This window comes from Erithacus rubecula (assembly GCF_903797595.1).
Source record: "Erithacus rubecula genome assembly, chromosome: 19".
NCBI classification, from domain to species: Eukaryota; Metazoa; Chordata; class Aves; order Passeriformes; family Muscicapidae; genus Erithacus; species Erithacus rubecula.
Window position 1 is genome coordinate 1359606 of NC_136671.1, and position 25826 is coordinate 1385431.

The window sequence follows — 25826 nt, forward strand, 5'->3', positions numbered from 1 at the left end:
CGCTCGGGGCCGGAAGCAGCGCCTGGCCACGGAAGCGGCGCGGGGCTGGCGGGACGCGTGTGCCGGTACCGGGGCTCGAGCAGCTGTGGCGGCGCTGGGCTGGACTGGGCTGGGCTTGGCTGGGCTGGGCTGGGTTGAGCCGGGCCCGGTGCGGCCGGGACAGGGATCGGGCAGGGGCCGTGGACGCGCGGGCGGCGGGAGCGGCAGGGCCCGGGTTAACCGGCGGAGCTGGGTTGGCTGAGGGTGTTTGGCCATGGGGCAGGGCCGAGGTGACAGAGCTGGGGGTGCTCACCTGGAGAGGAGAAGGATCCAGGGAGAGCTCAGAGCCCCTGCCAGGGCCTAAAGGGGCTCCAGGAGAGCTGGAGAGGGACTGGGGACAAGGGATGGAGGGACAGGACACAGGGAATGGATTCCCACTGCCAGAGGGCAGGGCTGGATGGGATATTGGGAAGGAATTGTTCCCTGGGAGGGTGGGCAGGGCTGGCACAGGGTGCCCAGAGCAGCTGTGGCTGCCCCTGGATCCCTGGCAGTGCCCAAGGCCAGGCTGGACAGGGCTTGGAGCAGCTGGGACAGTCCCTGTCCATGGCAGGGGGCTGGAATGGGATGAGCTTTAAGGTTCCTTCCAGCATACACCACTCCATGAATCCATGCTGCAGCATTCCCTGTGCCAGCTGTGCTGTGGTGGCTGCTCATCCTCAGCAATGTCACCTCAGCCTGGATGTCCCCGTGCATGTGCACATCACAGGAACAGCAGGGATCATTTCTGGCACTGGGAAAATCAGTTTCTCTGGTTCATTGTGTTCTTTGTCTGGCTCTTCCACTCTACCTGAAATCACAGGGCACTACAGATTAATCGTGGGGTTGTGGTTTAGACCAAAGTTCTTTGTGGGGGAAAAAGCTTCTGAGAGTGATCAGGAATAATTTCCTATTGAGGCTCTTCTCTCTTCTCTTTTCCCTTCCCTTCCCTTCCCTTCCCTTCCCTTCCCTTCCCTTCCCTTCCCTTCCCTTCCCTTCCCTTCCCTTCCCTTCCCTTCCCTTCCCTTCCCTTCCCTTCCCTTCCCTTCCCTTCCCTTCCCTTCCCTTCCCTTCCCTTCTTTTTGGCAGTGCTTCTGTCTCTTCCAGGATGTTTTTTACTTGGACTGGAGATTTTGATGCTTTCCAGGCTTGAAATGAGACACTTGGCATGTTTTTCTGTGTTACAAACAAACATTTCTATGTGCAGCTTTCAGATTGACTCTAAAAATTTTAAGAGCCAAATGAAATGTATGATGAAACTGAATTGAAAGCCAGCTTGGCTTATTCTGCTGAAAAGTTTTGGTGGTTTCTTCTTTTTTTCCCAAAGAAATTGGGAAATTTATTATAAAGTAATAGTTGCTCGTGTCAACATTCTAATTTTTAAACTTCCCATGAAAGACAGAATTATATTTAATTTTCTAAGCTGTGGGTATTGCTGTTGCTCTGCTGTATTATTTTAATTGAGCTCTACAATGTTAGATTACAGATTTTTTACCTAAATCCATAGATGACAAATTTATGGAATGAAAAATTATATTTTAAAACTTGCTGTCTAAACCATGACCCCACTCCCAAGTCAGAGTTGTTCAGCTTTACAGACACTGCTCTGTAAATTGTAAATTTTAATTGTTATTCAGCACAGGCAATGTGTCTGCAATTAAAAGTGTATCTGAGGAGATGTGTGACCTTCTTAATAAGAACATAACTTTTTAGTACCATTGTGCAGAATTCATAACCCCCTAAAGAATTTAAATGCTCTTTTTTAACTGCAACTTTCAATTTTTGTAAGTCTGAACTTTTTAAACAGCACCCATAACATTCTTTCTATTGGGTTACTCTAATATTTGACTTACAGTAAATTTCAGTAAGTTAATTGAAACATTTCTGAGCCCACAAATGCTGCTGAAGATGAAGCTGTGGTTCTGTGAGCATGTGGGAATTGGCAGAAGAGGGGAAGGCTTTTGTAGGCTCAGCCTGTATCCCTTGCCTGGCTGAGTGCTGTGAGATTCTACACACAGGCACCAAAAATACTCTTTTAAAGCACAGGCAAGGCTGTGTTTGGGTTGTCCCTGCAGTTTGTGCTGTCAGGAGAGACACTGCAAGTGTTGAAAGAGGCTGCAAAGGCCAAAGTTCAGCACAGCCCTTCAGCAACCCTGTTTAAATATCTAATTTCCATATTAAATGGTGTCCCCAAATGCATTTATTGTCTTGGAAGGTATCTGTGGCCTTTCAATAAGGAACAGGGATGAAAGTTTAGCACCACATTATATATTTCCACTGAGACATGTCCAGGATTTGGCATTTTGGTGGGGCATGAACTGCTTGGCATAAATGTATTCCCAGCCAGTGTGTGTGTGTTACAGCAGGGCTGCAGCCTCTTTTGTTCAGCTTTTGCCTGACCAGCCTTGTAAAGTGCATCCTGTGCTGCTTTTGTTTGCTGAGAACAGGAAGAAGCCACCAGGATGCCAGCACTGCCTCTGGATGAGCTCCAGCTGACAGAAAGGGATCCCAAGACAGGGAAGCTGAGAACTTTACCAGCTCTGGTGAGCTCTGTTCTTCCTGAAAGCCAAACAGACCTTCAATAAATAATTGTCTTGTATTGGAGCTTGGTGTGGGATATGTGACAGAAATGGCTGGAGCTGTGACAGGAGGTTTAGGTGGAGCTCAGGGGAAGGCTCTTCCCTCCCCCAGAAGGTGCTGGCACTGCCCAGGCTCAGGCTGGAGCTCAGGGAAAGGTTCTTCCCTCCCCCAGAGGGTGCTGGCACTGCCCAGGCTCAGGCTGGAGCTCAGGGAAAGGCTCTTCCCTCCCCCAGAGGGTGCTGGCACTGCCCAGGCTCCCCAGGGAATGGGCACAGCCCGAGGCTGCCAGAGCTCCAGGAGCTGCCAGGGATGGACAGGCTGGGAGTGCTGGGGGGTCTGGGCAGGGACAGGGGTAGGATCCTTTATCCCTGTGAGTCCCTTCCAGCTCAGGACATTCTGTGATTCTGTAAAATTTGTTCTGCCTGCTTGTTAAAGTTTTTTGGTTTTTTTTTTTTTTTTTTAATGTGTTCACATAGTTGAGATTTCATTTACCAACCATAAAAAAACCCCAAAATTTAAGAACCAAACTTTGTGTGTTCAACATGTGGAATAAACTGTGTTTTCCCAGCACAACTCCCTCTCTTGAGTCTGCAACCTCTGCTGCAGTGGAGAGATGCTCAGGGAGTTTTTGCAAGCTCTGTCCCTCTGTGCTTGTGCCTTGATGAAACCAGAAAATTCAACACACAGAAACTTTTCTCCCAGAAATAAGGCCTGGAGAGAACCTTTTGGGTGTGTTGCAGGAGTGGGACTGTCCATGCTGCTCACTCCTGAGCTCACATGTGGGATGAGGCAGAGCCCAAACCTGCTGCTCATTGGAATTCTCCTTTTAGGGTGGGTGTATTTGGGCAAAGCCTGTTCAGTAACCCCTGGGAAGGGTAGTGAAGTGTTTCTTTCTGTCTTTGATAGTTGTGTCAGTTTGAGTTCATGCAGTGTTGTGCAAGAACCAGTTCAGAGGAAAAAGAGAGAGTTCAAAGGCATGCCAGGAAGCTCCTGCTCTTTGTTTTCAAGGTGTGGGAGGATTGCTTTGTCAGGTTTTGGTTAAGAGAAAGCAAGAAGCAGCATCTGCCAAGTTATCAAGGTCTGAAAATGTCAATCTTAAAAAAAGATACAAAACCACTGTCTTGAAAGGGTAGAAAATGGGACATTACCAGGGAACTGAATGTTCCTGTCATCAGGACTGTAATGACAGGACAAGGAATAATTGGTTCAGGCTGAAATTTAGGTTAGATATTGGGGAGAAATTGTTCCCTGTGAAGGTCAAAGACCCTGGTCCAGGGTGCCCAGAGCAGCTGTGGCTGCCCCTGGATCCCTGGCAGTGCCCAAGGCCAGGCTGGATGGAGGTTGGGGATAGTGGAAGGCAGGGTTGGAACTGGATGAGCTGTAAGGTCTCTTCACACCCAAACCATTCTGTGATTCTATAATGTCAAGTTGTTTTGAAAGGTAACTTTGTGTTTCCTGGAATTCAGTGAGCAGATGGTAATTGGGCATTCCTGTCACTTGTGGAGTTTAATACACTGGTTTTTTTTATTTCTGCAGCACCCAGAAATTAAAACAGATCGGTCATTTGTGCTTTACAAACCCCCTCCTGCCATCAGAGACCCTGCTCTGGTGGAGGAATTCCTGGAGAGAGCAAAATTCATTGCAGATGACCTGAACTGGCTTCTGGCTTTGCCTCATGATAAATTCTGGTGCCAGGTAATCATTGCTTTTCATCTGAAGATACAACATAAACATCTAGATGCTTGTAAAAGCCATGAGCCTTACATCATTTTCATAAAGATTTGTTTATGCTTATTATATCATGCAGGAAACATTTTCATTTCCATTACTGCACCTTAGAATGCAAAGAAACTATTTCCCTAAGGATTTTCCACTGTGCATTTTAAAAGCTGGCTTGTATTTGATGAATATGGGAGTCCTTTTCTGTGTGGTTTAGATTGCTTTAAACTTAACTGAGCTGCTCAAAAGCACAATCTATGAAGGTGTGACATTCCCTCCTTCCCATTTTCCTGCCTTTGCCTGTGCCAGGTGATTTTTGATGAGACCCTGCAGAAGTGTTTGGATTCCTACCTGCGCTCTGCCCCTCGCAAGTTCGACGTGCTCTGGGATTGCCACCCAGAGGTGAATGAGCTGCAGAAATGCCTCCACAGGAGTGTCTTCCTCACATTCCTCAGGATGTCCACCCACAAGGAGTCCAAGGTGAATATTGTTGTGCCTTGTGAGTGCTCCAGGATATGTGACTTAGGAAAGAAGAGAATTAGAGAAATGAATAATTTTCCTTCTTGTAGGACATTCCTCTCTCTCCCTGATGATTTTATCAGTTGGATCCTCGGTGTGGAGGTGATAACACTCAGAGCTGAAGTATCTGAACTATGCAGTGATTCCTTGGTTGATTGCTTGGATCTCCTTCCTGAGTAATAGCAGGTTATCCATGTGTAGTGCTAAGAGGAGAGAGAGCACATTGGCCTTTGTGTGGCCACATGGAACAGGCTCGTCAGGCCACCACTCCCTCAGGGCCATGTGGTGCCACAAAATTCCTGCTAATACTTGTCTCTCCTTGAACCTGCCCCAAGTTTTGGACATGCAGTGAAATCTGTCTAAGTTACTGTTACCTTGACATCATCAGGCATTCAGCCTGGAGAAGAGAAGGCTCCAGGGAGAGCTCAGAGCCCCTTCCAGTGCTTAAAGTAGCTCCAGGAGAGCTGGAGAGGGACTGGGGACAAGGGCTGGAGGGACAGGACACAGGGAATGGCTCCCACTGCCAGAGGGCAGGGATGGATGGGATATTGAGAAGGAATTTTTCTCTGGGAGGTTGGGGAGGTCCTGGCACAGGGTGCCCAGAGCAGCTGTGGCTGCCCCTGGATCCGTGGCAGTGTCCAAGGCCAGGCTGGACATTGGGGCTGGAGCAGCCTGGGACACTGGAAGGTGTCCCTGCCCATGGCAGGGAGTGGCACTGGATGGGCTTTAAAGTCCCTTCCCACCCAAACCATTCTGAGATTCTGTAATTAAAAGACATCCTCAGCACTAATTGTGTGAGTGCAACTCCCATTTGGAGCTGTGGGATTTTGGGTAGGATGAGTGAGGCACCTTGTGTTTCAGCAGTCACTCCCTCGTTGGTTCATGATGTGTTAGGGCTGTGTGGATTCTCCTCCTTATCACAGTTCAGGATGTTTTGAGGGAAAGGCCTGGGAGTGGAGGACTGGGACAGGAGCAGGATGAAGGAATGCTGGAGCCTGCAGCTGGCACCACTTCAGCAGAAATACCTGACACCTCTGTGGTGCCTTTCATTGCAGGATCTGATTAAACCTCACCAGTCTGAGAGGCAGGCGAGCATTTGAAACCATTTTCTAGCTGAGTGATCTGCTGGGAATGAATAGTCTGTTGTCATGCAGGAGTCAGCAGGAGTTCTGGAAAGGGAACCTGGCCAGCACTGAGCCCCATCCCTCTGCTTCAGCAGGGACAATGTACTCTGCCTTTCACTGGGATTGAAAACATCTGCTGTCACAGGCAAAACGGCTTCTGAAAACCCAAAATCACATTTCAGCTGCCTGTTTCTCAGTGTCAGACAGTGGAATTCCTCTCATCTAGGATTTTGTAAGAAATGCCTTCAGTGTGATGAGTTTTTAGCACAGTGTTCAGCAGTCAGAATGTAGAGCTGCAGCTCTGGGATTTCTCCCTGCCTGTCCCTGATATTGTGCTGGGTTCTGCTCTCCTGGGTAGAAGAACCTCAGGCTGTGCCTGGTTACTCCTTCCTGCTCCTGAGCTGAGCTGTTCTACTATTCTGTGGGAACTGGGAGCCTGTAGGGAGATTTTTTGTAAAACTTTTAGGTAGATTAGTTCACCTGCTGGTGAAGGGATCAGTGGGGTGCCTGGTGTGCCAGGGACAGGAATGTGGGAATAGATGGCTCTGCAGAAGCTGTTTCTAACAGACTTGCTGCCTTCTGTGAAATAAATTCCTTAATACACCTTTGAGAGATGTTTTTATGGGGGTCATTATAATGCTGGAATTACTGCAGAGCAAAATATGGATTACTCTTTAAATTCCCTTTTTTTTTTTCTTTTTTTTTTTTTTCTGTCTTTGTAGGATCATTTTATCACTCCCTCTGTCTTTGGAAAAATTATTTACAATAACTTCCTGTTTGATATCCCCAAGATTCTGGATCTCTGTGTCCTTTTTGGGAAAGGAAATGGCCTCCTGCTCCAGAAGATGATTGGTCAGTAAAAGCCAAGGAACAACTTATTACATTTAGGCTTTTGCTTGTATGACAAGTGACTTACTGGGTTTTATACCAGTGGAACTGCTCTGAAAAGTAATTGTTCTGTAGCAACTAAGATCTGTCATTTCTGCATCAGATTGTGCTTTTGTTTTTCCATGTGCACTTTGCTTGTTCCAAGGAAAGCTTCATGTCCTGCTTTGCTGTCCTGAGCTAGGCTTGTGTTGTTAGACACAAACCCTGGCTCAGCAATTTCCTGTGCCAATTGAATGTCTCTTCAGCCTTGTAAGAGGAATGTGGGGCTCTGTAAAACCCTGCTAGAGATGGGAAAGGGTGAGGGGGGTTGGGAGATGAGCACAGTCCAGCCCTGAGTGCTGTTGTTCCCAGAACTGGGAGCCAAGTGAAACATTCAGTGTGAGGTAATCACTGCTATGGGAAGTGGCAGAACCTGAAACTTCAATTCAGACATTGCTGTGTCCAGAGCTTCCAAACCACAGACACTTCAGAGCCTTGCTCAAGCTGTGCTTCTCCCTGGATTTCTGTGTCTGCACACACAGCCTTAGTGGTGAGTGCACAGGGAGGGGCATCCAGCCATGGATGCTGAGGAGTGAAGATGGAGCATTTTGATTTAGCTTCTCTGGTTCTCCTGTGCTCCCTTCCCCACCCTGTGATCTTGAACATCACCTGAGTGGAAGAATATCTACCCTTGGATTAAGTGAGCTCTTCCTGAATTCTAACCCACTTTGTCTGCAGCTCATGGGATGAAGGTTTTCCATTTCTTTGGTGGTTATTTTTGTCTCATTTCCAAGTTCACTAACATGAGACGTGTTAGAGATCATATGGTGCAGACATATTTCCAGCCAGAAAACCTTAGATAAACCTTTACATTATTATTGTTTTTATCCTTTTTCTGTAGCTTCTACTCTAAATTCCTCTATCAAGCCTCAGAGATAAAAAGCAGGCAGATACTTCCCTTTCAGATGGGGAGCTTAGATTATCTGGGTCTTAAAATATTCCAGAAAAGAGACCTAAGTAGTGAAACCTCCTTTGAATTACATTCTGGAGTGCCACACAATCATGCTGCATGCAGGTGACCAAGATTTTGTTCACCTGATTATTTCATTATGTTGTGACAGTAATGGTGTGAGCAGTTCTCTGTGTAATTCATAACTTCACAAACTTGAGGTTCTATTCAGGGTATAAATTTATCTGAAACTTATCTCATAGCTCTGTCCTTGCTGGGAACTCTTAACTTTCATAATCTGAGCAGTTAATTCCCAGGGAAAGAGGAACCTTGATGCTTACTTGGTAAGGATTTATGGGATGGCATTACTCAGTGGAGTATTTTGTAAAGGTAATGGAGTCCTAGTAATATAATAGCAGGTGTTACTAAAGCCTCATTACCTGTAAGAAATATTTGGCAGCACATCTCCTGGTGTGTGCTGAGCTGTTATCAGTAATTAAAAGTCAACTCCAGTTTTCAAATAAAGGAACTGGGGTTGTTCAATGATAGTATTTGCATTATTCATTGATTCAGCCCCTGGAGCATGAATCATCTGGCATCTCATTTGCTCTGCTCTGATGAACATATTCCCATTGCTGGATCTCCAGTGGCACTGGAGAGCTGATGGATCAGCTTTTTGGGAGCAGGGTCTGTGCATGAGTGAGGGTGGGCAATGTCCCACATGGTCAGGAGGTGTGTCTGGGGGTGTCAGCAGTAACACAAGTACCATCTCCTGGTACAGATTTGCTCGTTGGCATCAGTGTCTGAACTGATGGAAATGCTTTCCTTTCCCTTTTCAGGAAATATCTTCACTCAGCAGCCCAGTTACTTCAGTGACCTTGATGAAACTCTGCCCACTGTCCTCCAGGTACTGCTTTCCTGCTGGGAGTTCACTATGCCACATTTCTTGGAGAGTGGAAAGGGAGTATTGTAGGCAGGTAGAATGTATTTAATGAAATCATGGAATATCCTGGGTTGGAAGGGATCCACAAGGATCATCCAGCCCAGCCCCTGGCCCTGCACAGACACCCCAACAATCCCACTCATTGTCCAAACAGTCCTTGAGCACTGACCACCCTCTAGTGAAAGAACTTTCCCTAATTTCCAGCCTAAACCTCCCCTGACTTTGCTGTTTCTCCCTTTCCCTAGTTTGTTAATGTGTGTCAGGGAGGTTTTGAACCTTTATCTAAAATTATTACTTGATGCCTCTTCCCTCCCACCTTCCTTCAGCTTTTGTCCTTTTCTGCTGTGTTCCACTGGCCCCTGTCTGTTAATACTGCCTTGTTCTCTTGATTTAGGTGTTCAACAATATTTTGCACAAGTGTGGTTTGCAGTGTGAAGGGGCTTCTGCTGAGCCCCAGAAACTGGAAGAGAAAGTCAGTGTGACTGCAGGGAACATGCCCCTCCAGGTAGGGCTGAACTGTCTGTCCTGCATGCTGAGCAGAGCACAGAGGATCATTCTGTTCCCAAAAGCTCCTACAGCTCGTGGTTCTGTGCTATTGTTGCACTCTTTGTCCTGGGACATGATGATAAAACCTTTCCACCATGAGCTGATTCATTTCAGCCATATCCTTTGGAATGTGGACAGTTTTAAACCTGGCAACTTTTTTTGCTTAACCAGTTTATAAATAATGTAACAGAATATCTGACAGAAGTCTCCACCTAACCCTTGCAGTGATAAGAGCTGATTTTTTTTTTTCCTTCAGAAATGTGTGTTTTAACAACAGTGTGATTTAACTGTAGTTAATTAAGAGGGGTTTATGTGCTGGGGGCTGTACAAGGACAGTGTATGTGGTTCTCTACAAAACCCTAGTCTTTCAGTTTGTGTGTAGGAACAAACTATCAGTTTAACTCTGATTTATTGGGAAATGATAGTTTGAAACTATCATTCAGCGTGTTTCAGCTGCCTTGGAAATGCAGCTTGCACTGGACCAGGCTGCTGCAAACATCCCTTTGATTCCCATCTTTCTGCTGTGCAGTGCTTCCTGGAAAGTGCTGCATGGAGAAGAATTCTGTATGTGGAGGGTGTATTGAGGGTAAAGCCACTGTCCAGAACAGGATCTGATGAGGATTCTTATAATCTCACAGGATATTTAATGAAAGCAGACAGTTGGGATTGCATTATAGCACTTTAAAGGATAGGAATTTTAGGAGAAAAGTCTCTGCCCCCAGCCCCTGTAACAGGTTTGTGGTTGATACCAACTCTGTGCAGTCAGGAGAGGCCTGGCCCAATATTCTGTGTCCCTGCTGGGAAAACTTGCCTGGCTCTTCCCTCAGTCACTGCTCTTTCCTCTCAGGAGCTGAAGGACATTGTGCTGTATTTGTGTGACACCTGCACAACTCTCTGGGCCTTTCTTGATGTCTTTCCCTTGGCTTGCCAGACCTTCCAAAAACACGAGTTTTGTTACAGGTATGTCTTGGAGTGCAGACAGAGCTTAGCCTGGCCAAGTAAAAATACTGAATGTGCTGCTGTGTCCTGTCCCATTGTTAAATGAGGAGACAGATTTAATGCAGAGGCTGCTGGGTTCTCTCTGATAGGAATGCAGCATAATAAATACAGGGATAGGGATGTACAGATGTACAGGGATAGATACAGGGATGTGTGGATTTTCTGTTCTATGTGTGTCATTATCTAGGAGTGATTCTAGAGCCAGGATCCATTTCCAAAGTCAGCTGAACAGTACTTGCTGTGCTCTGGGAAGGGTGGAGAGGGATGAGTTATGGACAAAAAGAACTTCCTGCAGTAGGACCCAAAGCAAGGGAAGCAGAAAGTGTTTTGGAGAAACAGTTCTTCAAGGTCTGAAAACAAATGTCTTGGATGTTATGCCTAAGTTTTTTATGCTAGAGAATATCAATGAGGTTTGGCAAAAGCTGAGTGCTGGGAGAGGGTGACAAGGCATGAGGGGGAATGGCTCAAGCTGTGCCAGGGAGGTTCAGGTTGGATGTTAGGCAAGATTTCTTCATGGAAAGGAGTGTCCAACCCTGGCACAGCTGCCCAGGGCAGTGGAGTCCCCATCCCTGGAGGGATTTATGTAGATGTGGCACTTGGGGACATGGTCAGTGGTGGCCTTGCTGGGGAATGGCTGGACTCAATGCTCTCAGGGGGCTTTTCCAGCATGAAGGTTTCTGTGATTCTGTGAGTGTTGGGTCTCTGCAATTTGCAGATCTGTGTTGGGGGTTTTTCTGGGTTGAGCAGATGGTTCTGATCAACACCAGGATTCTTCTCAAATGTTTTTCTTTCCTATCTCTTCAAAGACCTCTCTGTGATTTCCTTAGAGTGCTGCTCTTTGTCTGTGCTGTGTTTGTTTGCTTGCTTATATTTTGGGGAAAAAATACCAAAATGAGGGAATTCTCTGAGGTACTGCTGGTGAGGAGGGTTTAATGAAATCAGCCATTTGTTCTGCCTTTTAGCAAATGATTTTTGGAACCTCAGCTGACAGATACAGGTTTGTTCCCCATTTGTACAGATTAGCTTCGTTTTATGAACTGGCAATTCCTGAGCTGGAATCTGCAATCAAGAAGAGGCATTATGAAGATAACAGGTGAGAATTCTTGCAGAGGTTTCCTTTGGGCCTTCAGTGAGACTTTCTAGGGCTTAGTTAAAAATTCACTTCATGCTGCTTTACCCATCCCTGAGGAGCCTGGCTTTTTTTTATGCTGCTTCAAAGAGCTCTGGAGAGATGACTTCTGTAATTCCAAATTTTCCTGGGCAGTGGGATGACAAATCGTTTTTAGTGCTGTATAAGAAGGAATTTGATGGGAGGTGCATTAAAATGGTAACAAAATGTGAGAACATGAATGATATCAGTGTGCAGCTCAGTCTCACTGTCAGGCACAGGCTGTGCTGGTACAGTGGGGGTCTCATGTGGGGAGCTGCCAGGACAATTGGGATTGAAACCAGCTTTATTTGGAGCATGGATTTTCTGTAATGACCATGAAATGTGTCTAATATTTGGTCTTTGCAGCAAGAAAATGATTCTCCTAATGAAATTCTTCTTCTAGAGGATTAGCTCTGCCTTAAAGGTGAGTTACAGATTCTTGTGCTGACACCAACAGTGTCTTTTGCTCTCTCTGAAGTGTTTTTGCTGATTTGTGGAGGAGGATTTCGCACTCCAGAAAGAAGATGATAGAAGTTTTTCACATCCTAATAAACCAAGTGTGTCTGCAGCCCATCCTAGAGAGCAGGTATTGGCACTTGGCTCTGTGCTACTCGCCAATTACTTGATTGCTGTGTGGGAGAATTTTTTTTCTCATTTACAAATTTATGGAGAAAACGAATAGAAACTGCAATTTGTGTTGGGATTGTAGCCAAAGACCTGGCCAAGGTCAAATTCTGTTGTCCTGTGTATCAGGAATGTTCCAGATGGAGCTGTTTGGTCCAGAATCTCTGTGCTAAGCTTGGTCCAGTGAGCTTTCTGACCCCAGTGTGTGGCTCGTGTGTGGCAAACTTTGATCATGTGTAGCACCTTGAGACCCAATTGTGACCTTCCAGGACCTGGAAGGCCCAAAAATACAGATGGAGAGAGACTGTTTACAGAGGCTTGGAGTGACAGGATAAGGGGGAATAGCTTCCCACAGATACAGGGCAGGGATATTGGGAAGGAATTGTTCCCTGTGAAGGTGGGGAGGCCCTGGCACAGGGTGCCCAGAGAAGTTGGGCATCCCTGCAAGTGTCCAAGGCCAGTTTGGGCAGGACTTGGAGCAGCCTGGGATAGTGGAAGGTGTCCCTGCCTATGGCAGGGGGTGGAACTGGATGGGCTTTGAGGTCCCTTCTCACCCAAAGGTGCCTTGGAATAAGGCTTGGGCACTGAGACTGCAGTGGGACTTTGCTTGGCAGGTGAGCACAGGTGAGCACAAGCTTTCTGGAAGGTTGGTGTAATCCAAAGGCATCATAAAGGCACAATTACAAATGCTCTACACATCCTTTTCTGCTCACTGCAAGTCTGAGGCATCAAACTATTTATAAAATCTGTCTGAAAACTTGTAATTCTAGGTGTGATACAGCTTTAGATCTAAGTGCTGAAATGTTTGCTGAAGTCTTAAAAACCACTTGCTTCCATTTGACTCTTTGCTCCTGTGAAAGCCAAATGTGGCCTGAAATCTCTTTTTAAATGGGGCTTTCCCTTGGTGTGTGAATGGGAGTGGTTTGGTTGGTGGGGCCAGACCATGGCAGGCTTGTCTCTGAGTGTTCACTGTGCTGTGTTTCCTGCAGCTGTGAGAATATTCAGCCATTTATTGAGGAATTTCTGCAGATCTTCACATCGGTGCTTCAGGAAAGGAGGTGAGTCTGGCTGGCAGGAGGCCCCAGGGGGGCTCAGCTCCTTCCTCTGGTATTCTTTACAGCAGAATTGCCTGAGGCAGCATTATGAGGCATTTGGGAATCAAAAATCATTGTAAGTAGCTGGGAGAAGTGCAGTGAGAGGATTTCAGCCTGCAGCACAGACCCTGGCACTGAGAAATGCAATTCTTCACTCCTTTTAATCCAGCCTCTCAAAGAGAAGAACAATTTAGCCATTAGCTGCCTTGACAGGTTAGGCTGTTATTACTGATCTGTGCTTTCCAGCTGGGCTGACCAGACCAGGAAAATACTAGGCACTAATGGTGGAGATACAAAGGAATTGGCAGAACTGGGTATTCCATCCTGTCCTCCTGCCCATGCGGGCATTCTGAGCACTTTCACATGGAAAAGCAGCTTTTCCCTGTAATGCAGCACTAAGTTCCAGCCCTTACACCTGAGGAGTTGCTGTGCTGTAGTGGGACCAAAATCAGAGATATCTGGAATTCAGCAATGGGTGAGAGGTTCTCTGTTCCTACCTGAGCACCAAGACAGTCAGAGAGGCACAGTAGTGGTAATTAATTGAGCTCCACTGATTAATCTTGCTCCTGTGTTTTCAGATTTCTGCGTGACTACGACGAGCTGTTCCCTGTTGAGGATGATGTGAGTCTGCTCCAGCAGGCATCCTCTGCACTGTATCCTTGGGCTTTGCTCACCTGGCTGCTCTTGGATTCCTTCACACGAGTGGCATTTCTGCCTCTGGTTAAGGTGCATGACTGGCAGGGAGTACTGGAAAGTTTTCCCTTAACAGAATAAAAAAGAGAGGGGGAAGTTGTTTCCCAGAGAAGCTGAGGCTGCCCCATCCCTGGAAGTGTCCAAGGGCAGGTTGGATAGGGCTTGGAGCAACCTGGTCTAATGGAAGCTGTCCTTGCCCATGACATGGTGTGGGACAAGATGAGCTTTTAGGTCCCTTCCCACCCAAGCCATTCCATGGTTTTGTGAGTGTTGATGCAGGCACAAGTTTGGACATCGCTGACAATCCCATAGTTACATCAAGGTGACCCCTGAACATGTGTATCCAGAATATCCTTAATGCTGTGCTCTTAGAGATGAGACCAGGACAGCCTATATCCTCCAAGCAGTGGAAAGTGCCTGGGAAGGGGTAGACAGGAAAAAAGGACAAGCTGATAAAGATCCAGCAGCATCCAAAGGAGCTTCAGCAATAGTGGAGAGCAGCCCTGAGGACGGGGAGGATCTGGGAGCTGCGTGTGCCCTGGAGGATGAGGTGGGTACAGCTCTGTGCTGGGACTGGGCTCTGCTCTTCCTGGGGGCTCTGCTCTTCCTGGCCTTCCTCCCTCTGTGAGGACAGGCTTGATTTGCTCAGCTCTGGGGACAACATGGGTTTTGGTGTAATTTCTGACCTTTGCTGGATCTCCATGCAGCCTTGGGAAATGAGAACTGAAGCTGCACCTGAATCCTGAGTTATCCCTGAGCAAATTGCTTCCAGCTCTCATGGCTTGGGTTTTCCCGTGCTGGGGATTATTCAAATACTCTGCTTCATCCCTGCAGTTCATGTGCATATTTTTGAAATGCAGAAACCTCTTGTTTGAGGAGGGGATTCTCCAGGGTGTCCTTGCTGACTCAGGGACTGGCAAAAGTAGCTGCGTGCCCAAATCTGTGTCAGAAACCTTGTGTAGTTTCAACAGCTGATTTCTCTTTTGGCTCCAGTCTTGTACTTGTGTGTTTAAACCCTGACAGCCCAGAGTGCTGTTTTCTGTGTATTTCTGTGCACACTGGCTGCCCTCAGCTCTGTCCCTGCCCAGTGCCCAGCTGTGTTTGGTGTCTGCAGTGTGCTGGCGCTGCGGCCGCGCCCGTCCCCCGTGTGTCCGGTGTGGAGCTGGACTCCCTGATCTCCCAAGTGAAGGATCTGCTGCCAGACCTTGGAGAGGGTTTCATTCTGGCCTGCCTGGAGGAATATGGATATGACACAGAGCAGGTGATCAACAACATCCTGGAAGATAAGCTGGTGCCATATCTGGATAAGCTGGACCGAAGGATGCAAAGGTGTGGGACAACCTCTGGTTGTTTTTGTCTCAGTTGTTCTCCTGAAGGCTCTACACTTGTAGGGCTTCAAGAATTTGTATATTTGGGGTAGAGATCTGCAGTGAGAGCTTCTCATTGTCACCTGTCACCAGTTTTCTGCCCTCCTTATGTCCCTGCAGAGGAGTGGGACCTTGGCTGCTCAGTGTTGGAGTAGAGCAGGTGCTGGGTTGTGTTTTGTGACAGGGGACAAAACCACTTGTACATGATCAGCTAGGCTGGGCTAATGTTGCCTTCAAAAGGTATTTTGGTGCAGTGTTTGTTGTCAGAGGTGTGAAAATCCCAGCTGTCCTGCAGGAAAGGGCATCTTCAGACAAACCAATTCAGCTGAAATTCAACCCACAGGGTCAAATATGGTTATTTAACAGGCTGCAGTTTTGTCAGTGAAGATATGACAATTCAGATCCATTTTTCTGTTCCCTCTGACAAACTTGCTGGGCTTGTCCTGCTTTCCTGGGTTGGAAAAGGGATAGAGGGTTTATAGCTGGTGACAGGATTGAGTTGTTGGAGTTTGTCTGCAGCTGTGAGTGTGTGTTTGTGCTGCACCAGCAGTTCCTGACAGAGCATCAGGATGTGAATGTGCTGTTTGTTCACATTTCATGGAGTTATGGGCAGGCTGTCTCACTGTTGCATTAAAGGAAAGCATCTTTATCAGAAAAATGACGTAAAAAAATCCTGGTTTTGCAACAATCTTTGTGTTCCCGCAGTCAGATCTGCTGACTTTGGCACTACTGGTGCAGGACAGGCTTTAGGAAGGATTGGTTTTTCTGCAGAGCCAGCAGTTCCACAAGATAGAGCTGGATTTTTTTTCTTCCTGACTTTTGCATCTTGAAACAAAGCTGCTGGTTCGATAGGAAATGTCGAATTCTGACCCCTGCTGATTTATAGGGGAGCACAGCAGCATTTGCAGCTGCCCAGCTGAGCTGTCTGCACCAGCAAAATGAATGTCAAAAGTACAGTCTTTTGACTTACAAGTTGAACAAACATAAACCTGGAACCCTGAGAAAGATTTAACAAGGGAGATAAATATCTTGAAATCAGCAGCAACAAATTATTGGAATTTTTTCCAGCCTGTAATTCATCACACTTAGTGTTTGTCTTCACTGAGTCACTGTTCTGAGACCAGGCAGTCTGTTGAATATTCTGTTGTCCTGCATGGTTTGATAGACTCTAAAATGAACAGAAGAATTTTCTCTTGGCGTTTTGTGAGTTACTTTAGTTTCCCTTCAAATCCAAGCTTTGGGAAGTGCTGTGCTTGTGCCAGAGTGTGGCTGGGAAGGGAAGGGGCTGTGCTCTGTGACAGGGCAGCACCTCTTGGTGTGCTCAGGATCATTCTGGGGCTGACAAAGAATAAACCAAGGGCTTGGGGAAGGGAGAGGATTTCTCTTCCTTGCTTCACTTTTGTTTTTCTTCTCTCCTCTTGTTTTTTAACAGACAGCTGAAGCCAGACCCTACCCCTCTGGTCAGTTCTCGCTGTAATGTTTTCCAGAATGATGAGTTTGATGTTTTCAGTAGGGATGCAGTGGATGTGTCTCGGATCCAGAAAGGCAAGAGGTGAGTGTTGGCACCCAGTCATTAACTCTGCCTGTCAGGAGCAACAAACACCTGGGAACCTGCACATTTATCTCTCCTAAAAACCTCCTGAAGGAATGTTTTGGCAGGGAGAAAGGCTTATCAAAAATGTTTCCCACCTGTTTGTCTGGGAAAGTAAAATGAAATATTAGGAGGGGGTTGGTTTCACTTAGTGTTTTTCCTAATTGGCTTTCCTGTGTCTGCTGCTGGAGATTGCTCTGCCAAGCTCATTTGTAATGTCAGGCTTTTGCTCCTTGGGCTTAATGTTAAACTTGCACTGAACAACAGACCTTGAAAAGCACCATCCCTGAGCCTGGGATTGTGACTCAGAGCTGAGAATAACTAATGATTTGATTTAGAGCCAAGGGAAGATTCAATATCCATCTACTTCAACATCTGATAACATTCAGTGCCTTAGACTACTTCTGTTGTTCCTGCTGCTGTAAAGCTTCCTGCAGAAGGACACTTGGACTCGTGGAGTAGTTTGGGTTGGGAGGGACCTTTAAAGGTCATTCAGTCAATCTGCCTGCAATGAGCAGGATCCCTCTGCCATGAGCAGAGATTACTACAAAACCCAGCAGTTTTCACTTTGTTTTCTCCTCAGCTGGGTGTGTGGTGCAGGCTCACAGTGATGTCAACTCTATAGTGTGGTTCCCTTCTTCCAGATTCTTTTTAAACATATCACAGAATCATGGAATGCTTTGGGTTGGAAAGGACCTTAGAGCTCATCTTGTTCCACCCCCTGCCATGGGCAGGGACACCTTCCACTAGACTTTAAACACCTCTAACTAGCCAAGTTGATCTTAATGTTGGGATGTATTTACACAGCAGATAACCAAAAGTCTGGCTGGAGTTAGAGCCATGTGAGCTGAGAGCTTCCAGTTAAGGTTTTGGTTGAATCAAAATCTAGGAGAAAACCAGTTTTGTCCATAAGTCCAGTGGCCCAGCTCCTCAGAGCAGTGCCACAGTATTGACTCTGTCTAGGCTGAGCAAGAAAGGAATTTCTTTTCTCTCTGGCCAAGACCATGACTTCTGTTGTGTCCATACCTGAGAATTCAGACAGAACCTTTCTCCTCATGGTGGTGCCTTGCTCTGAGACAGGTGCATTGTACAGATGTGCTGGGTTATCCCTGATTCCCAAAGCCTTGCTGGGTTATCCCTGATTCCCAGAGCCTTGCACAGATGTGCTGGGTTATCCCTGTTTCCCAAAGTCTTGCTGGTTTATCCCTGATTCCCAGGCCTTTGCTGGTTATCCCTGATTCCCAAAGCCTTCTGCAGCAGCTGGTCAAGGCCAGAGAGCACCAAGTTCAGCACAGAGCATCTAGTGGCTGGAATATCCTGCTCAGAGCTCCCTCTGCAGATCACTTGGAGAGCTTTGGGAGCTGTAAATCATCCCTGGGATCTGCTCCCATGGCACTGCCCTCCAGGGGTACCATCACTCCTGGAGAAGTTCTCCTCTCTCCTGATGTGTTTATGTGACCTCTTGGGATTATCCTCTTGCTGCTGCTCTTCCCGGTGATGTTTGCCTTCCTTGATTTCAGAACATTTGGGAAAACTCTGCAGGACTCCTGACCTATTAGTTGTGGTTTGAGTAGTTTGAAACCTGCAAATCAGCAATGCCCAAAGAAAATGCCCAAGGAAAAGCTGCACTATCTTGTCTCCAGGACTTAATATTCAGCACTGGTGGTTCACTCCAGTGTTGGGGTAATAGGGCTCTCCAATCTTAGTTTGAGATCTGCTTTGGATTTGAATTGCATCAAATATTTAAATTTCATTTTTTCTCCTTCTAAATACCTTTTGCTCACCAAATTCTCTTGTGTTCTGGGTGCTGTTGCTAAGCCTGGTGTCACCATAGTGCCTAAAAATCCAGAGCAGGATGTTCTGGCCACTCTCAGCATCAGCAGTTTGGGGCAGGGACTGTCCTTGAGAGGAGAAATCCAGTCAGGTTGAGGAGGGAATCAAACACAAGGAAATGACTGTGCCAGCATAGACTGTGCTGATCCTGAAAAGTGATGGCACTTGTCTGTGCCTGTCCAGTCCTGGCTGTCAGCTGAATCTGTCTCCTGAAGCCAGAGCATGTCCTGAGCTCAGTGGCACTAGAGGAGCTCTCCCACTGTTTTTCCTGGGATAGGTGCCCAGACCATTTCATGCAGCTCCCCTGCAGTCATCAGACCAGCTGGACAGGAAGCAATTCCCAGGTGCTGGGCTCAGGCTCAGCTGAATTCCCACAGGAGGTGTTGTTATCCCAGGGATCCTGGGGTGGGTGAATGCTTGGGAGGGCATTATACAGCCCAGTGCAGGCAGTGAGTCATGGCAGAGAGGAAACCACCTCCAGCCTTAAACTTCCTTTGTTTTGATATTCCCAATGAAAGTCTGCACTGCTGGATCACATCCCCTCAGCCTGTCCCTTCCTGAGTCACTGCCACTGCCTTGGACAGGTCCTTTCTCTGATAGAATCCACTGATGTTGGGTCCTCCTGGACTCTGGGGGCTGCCAGTTGTCCTGGGAGTGCTGGACAGTGGAATCCCCTGTTGCTTTGCTGTAAATATGTACTTGGCTGCTCTGAAAAATGGGACTTGAGAGGTTGTGTTTGTGCACCTTGAGACACTCAGCAGCTGCTTTTTAACCCTTCTGTTTCTTGGTCTTCCCTTCTTTAAAATTATGATAATTTACTTGTCTTCTAAATTTTAAAAAAACAATCCCTTGTGTGTTCTGAGAGGTTGAATCACCCTCTACTGTTTTGTTCTTTGCCTTGGGAGATGTGTTTATTCTCATCCTCACCTGCACTGGTTATTTTTTGGATCTCCCCATCTACATTTGTCCTTTACCCCTCACATTTGTGCTCTTGGCCAGGTTTCATCTGGAGTAGAATTGCCTTTGGCCTCCTGTGAAAGCTTCCACACTGTCTGAAGTGATAGTGGTGGTCTCCAATTCCTGCTCTTTTTTAGTGACCAAACAACTCTGGTACAAATGTCCCCCCTGGGTCCCTCCATCCAGCACAGGAAGGACCTGGACCTCCTGGAGTGAGACCAGGAGGCACCAGGATATCAGAGGGATGGAGCAGATCTGCTGTGTGGCAAGGCTGGGAGAATTAGGATTGTCCAGCCTGAAGAGAAAGCTCTGAGCTGACCTAATTGGGGCCTTCCAGGACCTGAAGGGGCTGACAAGAAGGATGGAAGAGAGACTGTTTACAAGGGATGGAGGGGCAGGACACAGGGAATGGCTCCCACTGCCAGAGGGCAGGGCTGGATGGGATATTGGGAAGGAATTGTTCCCTGGGAGGGTGGGCAGGGTGGGCAGAGAAGCTGTGGCTGCCCCTGGGTCCCTGGGGGTGTCCAAGGCCAGGCTGGGCAGGGCTTGGAGCAGCCTGGGATGGTGGAAGGTGTGAGGGTGGAATAAGATGAGCTTTAAGATCCCTTCCTGCCCAAACCATTCCATTATCAAATTATCAGGAAAATTAATCCACAAACACCAGAGGTTTATGTCCAAAAAGGAGACAGAGGAGTCCTTTTTGCTTTATTCCAATAAAGGGAGAGGCCATGGGGCATTCCCCTGGGATCTCTCAGTTTTTTGGAGGACACAGCCTCCTTTTTATCCTAATTTCCATCTCTCTTTCCCCATTGACTGAGGTGCTTGAGAGGTCCAGACTTCCCAGAACACCTGATACCTGAGATTCCCCTCTAATGTATAACTCTCCCTTTTAATTTTTAATTCTTGTGGAATTCTTATGGAATTGCTTCTTTCATCTTCCAATATCCAACTTCATTTATCAGCAAACCTGCAGTTTGTTTGTAAAGGCAAATATCTTTTCCATTCATCAATCAGTGGAATCCATCCCATTGTTTCTTTTATCTCTCAGTGCTAACCTTATCTACCAGCAAACCCACAGCTTGTTTGGAAAGACAAATCCGACATTGCTCTCACTATGAGGCCAACAGGTGTGTAAGGAGGGATGTGCTTTGGGGATGAGACCTGCACTGCTCACTGCCAGGGGAAAAAGCAGCTTGGAGGGCAGGTTTTGAGCCCTGCCTTTTGCTCTGGTGGGCAGGAGGGAGAAGGACACGACTCGGAGCCTGGTGAATGACAAGCAGCTGGTGAGGGAGCAGAGGCAGCGCTACCTGCAGTACAGCGAGGTGCTGGAGGAGCTGCCCCCGCCCGGGGCTGCCCAGCACTACGAGCACTACGAGGACGAGTACGACGACACCTACGACGGGAACCAAGTGGGCGCTAACGACGCTGACTCGGATGATGAGCTCATCTCCAGGAGGTGAATGCAGGGGGAGGGAGGGAGAATCACCACAATTCTCTGCCTCTCACAAACTCTGTTCCTCCACCAGAGCTTCAAACCATCCCTTTCTCTCTTTTCACTGTGATGTGCAAGGAGGAAGGTTTGGGGCTCCCTTTCTCTCTTTTCACTGTGATGTGCAAGGAGGAAGGTTTGGGGCTCCCTTTCTCTCTTTTCACTGTGATGTGCAAGGAGGAAGGTTTGGGGCTCCCTTTTCCTGTGGCTAAGGAGTGTTGCCACGGCTGACAATTCCTTGAACACAAAGTGATTTCACCCTCGAGGCAAAGAACCTCAATGAAACATAATGATACATAAATACAAACTAAATTCCTTGCCAAACAATTCCTAAATTTCAAGAATGTGGTGCAAAGGAAAACAGAGTGTGCCCAGGATGTTCTCCAGCTCCCACTCTGCCATTTCCTCAGTTAATCAGCAAATGCAAGAGGGGAATTTGCCGTGTCTGGAAACTTGTACTCAGCAGTGCTTCTCCTTGGAGAAACTGCCCTGGAGCAGGGAAAAATGGCTTGGAAAATCAGTGCAGCTGGGCAACCTAAAATGGCTGGTTAGCAAAGGAAAACTTCAAAATTTGGGAAATTTGACAACCAAACTTTTGTCTGCCAGTCCCCTCTGAGTGTTGAGAGCCTGATGGGCTGTACAGCACTCTGGACCATGACTAACAGCTACACACAATTAGCATTTGGGAAGCAAAGGGTTAATGGGGATGGAGGCTAGAGAATATGTTTTAGAAAACATGTGGTCTAAAAGCTGCTTTAACATTTCTGAAAGTGGCCTTTTGAATTGTGATGTATTACCACTCCTGACCTCAAACCAAATCGAAGCTTTGAGGCTTTTTTGTCCCTTTTTCCCTCCCCTAAAGTGTTGAGAAGCTTCAATTTAAATCCTTTTTGTGTTTTGCCTGTAAGAATGTGGCACTCAGATGTTTTCCCCTTTCAGGTCTCACTGCCCCTAGAAACAATTAGTGGATGTCACTGCTGAAAACTGGATCTATTGGTTTGACATAACAAAGTGTTTTCTGGTTTTACATTTATTTCTTTGGCAGTGGAATGGTGGGTCTGAATTCCAAAGGATTTTGAACACAGACACATATTTATGTTAAAGAAGAGTTATAGGCATGTGGTAGATTCTTCCTCCACCCAAGGCCCTTTGCTCTGCATGTCCAGAGTGACTCATAAAGCCTGATGAATTTCTCCAGGGATTTCCCCCTGTAGGAAACTGGGGCACAGCAATGGAACTGGGGCTCCCTGGATAGCCCTGGCCAGTCAGAGGGTTTGGAGCACAGCACTGGCTGGGCATTAATGGTTCTGTCCAAATTTGTCTTGTACAACAGATGCTCCCTGTCTGCTGAGCTAAAGCCTAGCAAAATACTCCTTAATATTGCTTGTGGCTGTGTCTGGATGCCCATTTCCCAAAGGAAGCAGTTGTTTCTGTGGAGAAATTCCTTGTGAGGTTTCAGGGTTGTTTTTTTTAGCTATTATTATTATTTTCAGTGACAATTTCATAGTGAACATTCCCCAGTGAAGAGTGTGTGTTTGTTAATTGCCCATAGGAATGTGGCATTAACTCCTGGGTCTGCTGGGGGTTTTTTTGTTCAGGAAAATCAAGTCCATGAAATCTGTAAATTCTCATCTTTTTAAAGACAAAATGCAAACCAAAAAGGATGTGCTGTTCAGAGGAATGTCTGTGGCTGTGCTGTTTTCTTTTCTAACTATTTGTGTCTTAATTCCCAGGCCATTCACAATTCCTCAGGTCTTGAGACCTAAAGGCCAGGATGAAGAACAGGAGACAGAGGAAGAAGATGAAGAGGAGGAGGAGGAAGCTGAAAAGGAAAGAACAAAGGTGACATTTGGCTGGAGTTACATTAAGATTTACCATATTTCTTCCCTGTTTCACCTGCAGGTGATGTGGAGCAGATTTTCTGTTTCAGAGAGGGAATCTTTGAGCAGCAGCAGGGACTGAGCTGCTGTTCAGAGGCTGCTGGGCTGTGATGTGTCCCCAAGGACAGCTCTCAGCTGCTTCCTGGCCTAACTGTGCTGCAGCTGTGACACTTCTTCCGTGGGGAGCTTTAATCTGCTTTATCCCAGACAGTGCCAGCAGCACTCTGAGGGTCACTGACACTCCATTTCTATGGATGTGCTGGGAGCAGCCATGGTGTGGGGAGGTTTTCAGGCAGGTTTTATGCCAGGTGATGTGTTTAGAGTCCCTGACACCAATCCCACTGGTCCAGAGCTAATGAACCAGGAATTGGCTCTGCTCCCAACAGAATCCTCTCCAGGCTCCTGATGAGTTTGCTGACTGTTCCATTGCCTCCTTTAGGACCACTTTGTGCAGGACCCAGCAGTGCTGCGGGAGAGGGCTGAGGCCAGGCGCCAGGCCTTCCTTGCCAGGAAGGGGTAAGCAGGGATCCCCTCTGCCTCTGCAGCTCTGCTGCTGCTACTGGAATTGTTGAGGGTGTTTCTGCTCCTTGACATTCCTGTGTGTCAGGTCCTGCTGCAGTGGGGTGAAGTTACCCACCCATTACTTCACTGCTGGTTGTTCTATCCCATTGAATGGGGTATGCATGGCATGGAATCATGGAGTGGTTTGGGTGGGAAGGGACCTTAATATCATCTTGTTCCACCCCCTGCCATGGGCAGGGACACCTGCCACTGTCCCAGGCTGCTCCAAGCCCCAGTGTCCATCCTGGCCTTGGACACTTCCAGGGATCCAGGGGCAGCCACAGCTGCTCTGGGCACCCTGTGCCAGGGCCTCCCCACCTTCCCAGGGAACAATTCCTTCCTAATAGCCAATCTTAGTCTCCCCCTTATCAGCATAAAGCCATTTCCCCTTGTTCTGTCACTCCAAGCAGCAGAACCCTCTTCAAGACAGGATCTTGGGGAGCACAACTTCTTGAGTTCCAACAGCCCCCACAGGGATTTTGGGACAGTTTCATGGCTGTGATGTGGCTGATGCTGCAGGGGGAGCCCTGGGATGAGCCCTAGGCTGAACCCTCCCACCCTGGTGTTTGTGGGGATGTGGGATGTTGTCCCCAGAACTGCAGAGTGCCTGCTGTGATGCCCTTTCTCTGTGTCCCAGGCACAAGCACGACAGCTCTGCCGTTGTTGGGAGCGCCAAGGGCCAGGGGCAGAGCCGGGAGACGGCGCAGGAGCGCAGGAGGAAGGAGGCCAGCAAAAGCACCAGGGCCAACCACAACCGCCGGGCCATGGCCGACAGGAAGCGCAGCAAGGGCATGATCCCCTCCTGAGGGGCTGCCAGCACAGCCCTGCCCTGCAGGAGCCTCTGCTCCCTCAGCATTCCCTCAGCATTCCCTCAGCTCAGGGGTGGATGTGTGTGCAGTACCTGGCACCTGGGTTCCACATTCCCTGTGGGAGTGCTGCCCTGACTGTGTGTGCCAGTGGCTGCACCCAATACACGGCACAGGCTGCAGCAGCCATTCCTGCCCTTTTGTACTATTTCTAATTGGCAAAGTTTTATTTTCATACTGGCTCCTTGCGGAGTGGGCAGCTCCAAGAGCACAGCTTCCATGGAAATGCCTTATCCTGATTGAGTTATAGATTGTCCCAAGCTGGAAGGGACCCACAGGGATCACGAGTCCCACTCATGTCCCTGCACAGACACCCCAGCACTCCCACCCTATCCATGCTTGGGGAGCCTGGGCAGTGCCAGCACCTCTGGAGGAGGGAAGAACCTTTCCCTGAGTTCCAGCCTGAGCCTGGGCAGTGCCAGCACCCTCTGGAGGAGGGAAGAACCTTTCCCTGAGCTCCAGCCTGAGCCTGGGCAGTGCCAGCACCCTCTGGGGGAGGGAAGAACCTTTCCCTGAGCTCCAGCCTGGGCCTGGGCAGTGCCAGGACCTCTGGGGGAGGGAAGAACCTTTCCCTGAGCTCCAGCCTGAGCCTGGGCAGTGCCAGCACCTCTGGGGGAGGGAAGAACCTTTCCCTGAGCTCCACCTAAACTTCCTGCCACAGCTCTGTGCTGGCAGAGAAAGGCTCAGGCTATTCCCACTGCCAGCAGACCCTCAGGGGTTAAGATGAGTAAGACCTTATGGATTTCTGTCCCTTGAGTGAGGCCTGTGAAAACAGATGGTACAAATAAAAGATGTAAATGTTTTAGTTGCTTTTTTAGGTCCTTACAGTATTGATGAACTTCCTGGTATCCAATGAGGTTTTGCTTGGTTAATATACTGGTTAATGTGCCCTGAGTACCACCTGCCCACCACACTGTATGTTCATGCACTGCAGCAGTGCCTGTGGCTGTCAGCCCCCAGAGAGAAGAGATCAGCAGAGGGTTGTGCTCCAGGGCAATCCCACTGCTGCAAGGAGCAATGGGGTGGTAGTGTTAGTAAGGTGGTAATAAAGTCCATACCTTGGTGGCTGGTGTTGTGCAGAGGGCAGGAATGTGACTGGAGCTGCTCTGGAGCTGTTTGCAGAGAAGCAGAAATGCAGCAGAACTGTGCTGTGAAATGCTGTGAAATGAGGGGAAGCCCTGAGTGCTCCAGGATTTTTCTTTGCCTATCAGTGCAGCCCAAACCTCCCAATGACAAGCATGGAAAAAGGAATTAGGTTTAACAGTATCCCCAAATGCTGTATCCAGGGAAATCCCCTGCTGGGATAATGCTGCTCTCCTGCAGCTCCCACTCTCTGCATCAATGGCTTCAGCTCCTCCCTGCTGCCCACTGCAGTGCTGTCCCCTCATCCTGTATTCAGCACTGGTTCTTGCTGCTCAGAGCCTGAAACTGTCTGAGCTGCTCAGCCTGATGTGGAAGAG

At 47.8% G+C, this 25826-nt stretch overlaps 1 protein-coding gene across 4 annotated transcripts; it reads left to right on the forward strand.

Annotated features, from left to right (window-relative positions):
• On the forward strand, positions 1 to 25171 carry ASCC2 (activating signal cointegrator 1 complex subunit 2). Of its 4 annotated transcripts, none has more exons than XR_013776433.1 (20): positions 1 to 98; positions 2458 to 2558; positions 4132 to 4290; positions 4624 to 4794; positions 6680 to 6809; positions 8613 to 8680; positions 9111 to 9221; positions 10110 to 10222; positions 11280 to 11354; positions 11890 to 11997; positions 13025 to 13093; positions 13708 to 13782; positions 14195 to 14372; positions 14937 to 15151; positions 16622 to 16741; positions 20808 to 21026; positions 22793 to 22901; positions 23379 to 23455; positions 24138 to 24721; positions 24850 to 25171. XR_013776433.1 is itself a non-coding variant. In XM_079322801.1 (19 exons), the coding sequence occupies exons 2-19, from the start codon at positions 2478 to 2480 to the stop codon at positions 24304 to 24306; spliced, it is 2247 nt and encodes a 748-aa protein (XP_079178927.1). In that variant the 5' UTR covers positions 3 to 65; positions 2458 to 2477; the 3' UTR covers positions 24307 to 24726. The 4 variants fall into 4 exon arrangements, 1 of the variants encoding a protein (XP_079178927.1); XR_013776434.1 differs by having other exon boundaries at positions 3 to 65; positions 24829 to 25171; XR_013776435.1 differs by having other exon boundaries at positions 3 to 65.
• Positions 25172 to 25826: the final 655 nt, after the last annotated feature.

What these genes read in the sequence shown, in the direction of transcription:
- ASCC2 (XM_079322801.1), top strand. Translation starts at nt 2,478, where the DNA reads ATGCCAGCACTGCCTCTGGATGAGCTCCAGCTGACAGAAAGGGATCCC. An exon ending in TGAGAACTTTACCAGCTCTG is followed by an intron (nt 2,559 to 4,131) that starts GTGAGCTCTGTT and finishes TTATTTCTGCAG; the next exon opens with CACCCAGAAATTAAAACAGA. An exon ending in CCACCCACAAGGAGTCCAAG is followed by an intron (nt 4,795 to 6,679) that starts GTGAATATTGTT and finishes CTGTCTTTGTAG; the next exon opens with GATCATTTTATCACTCCCTC.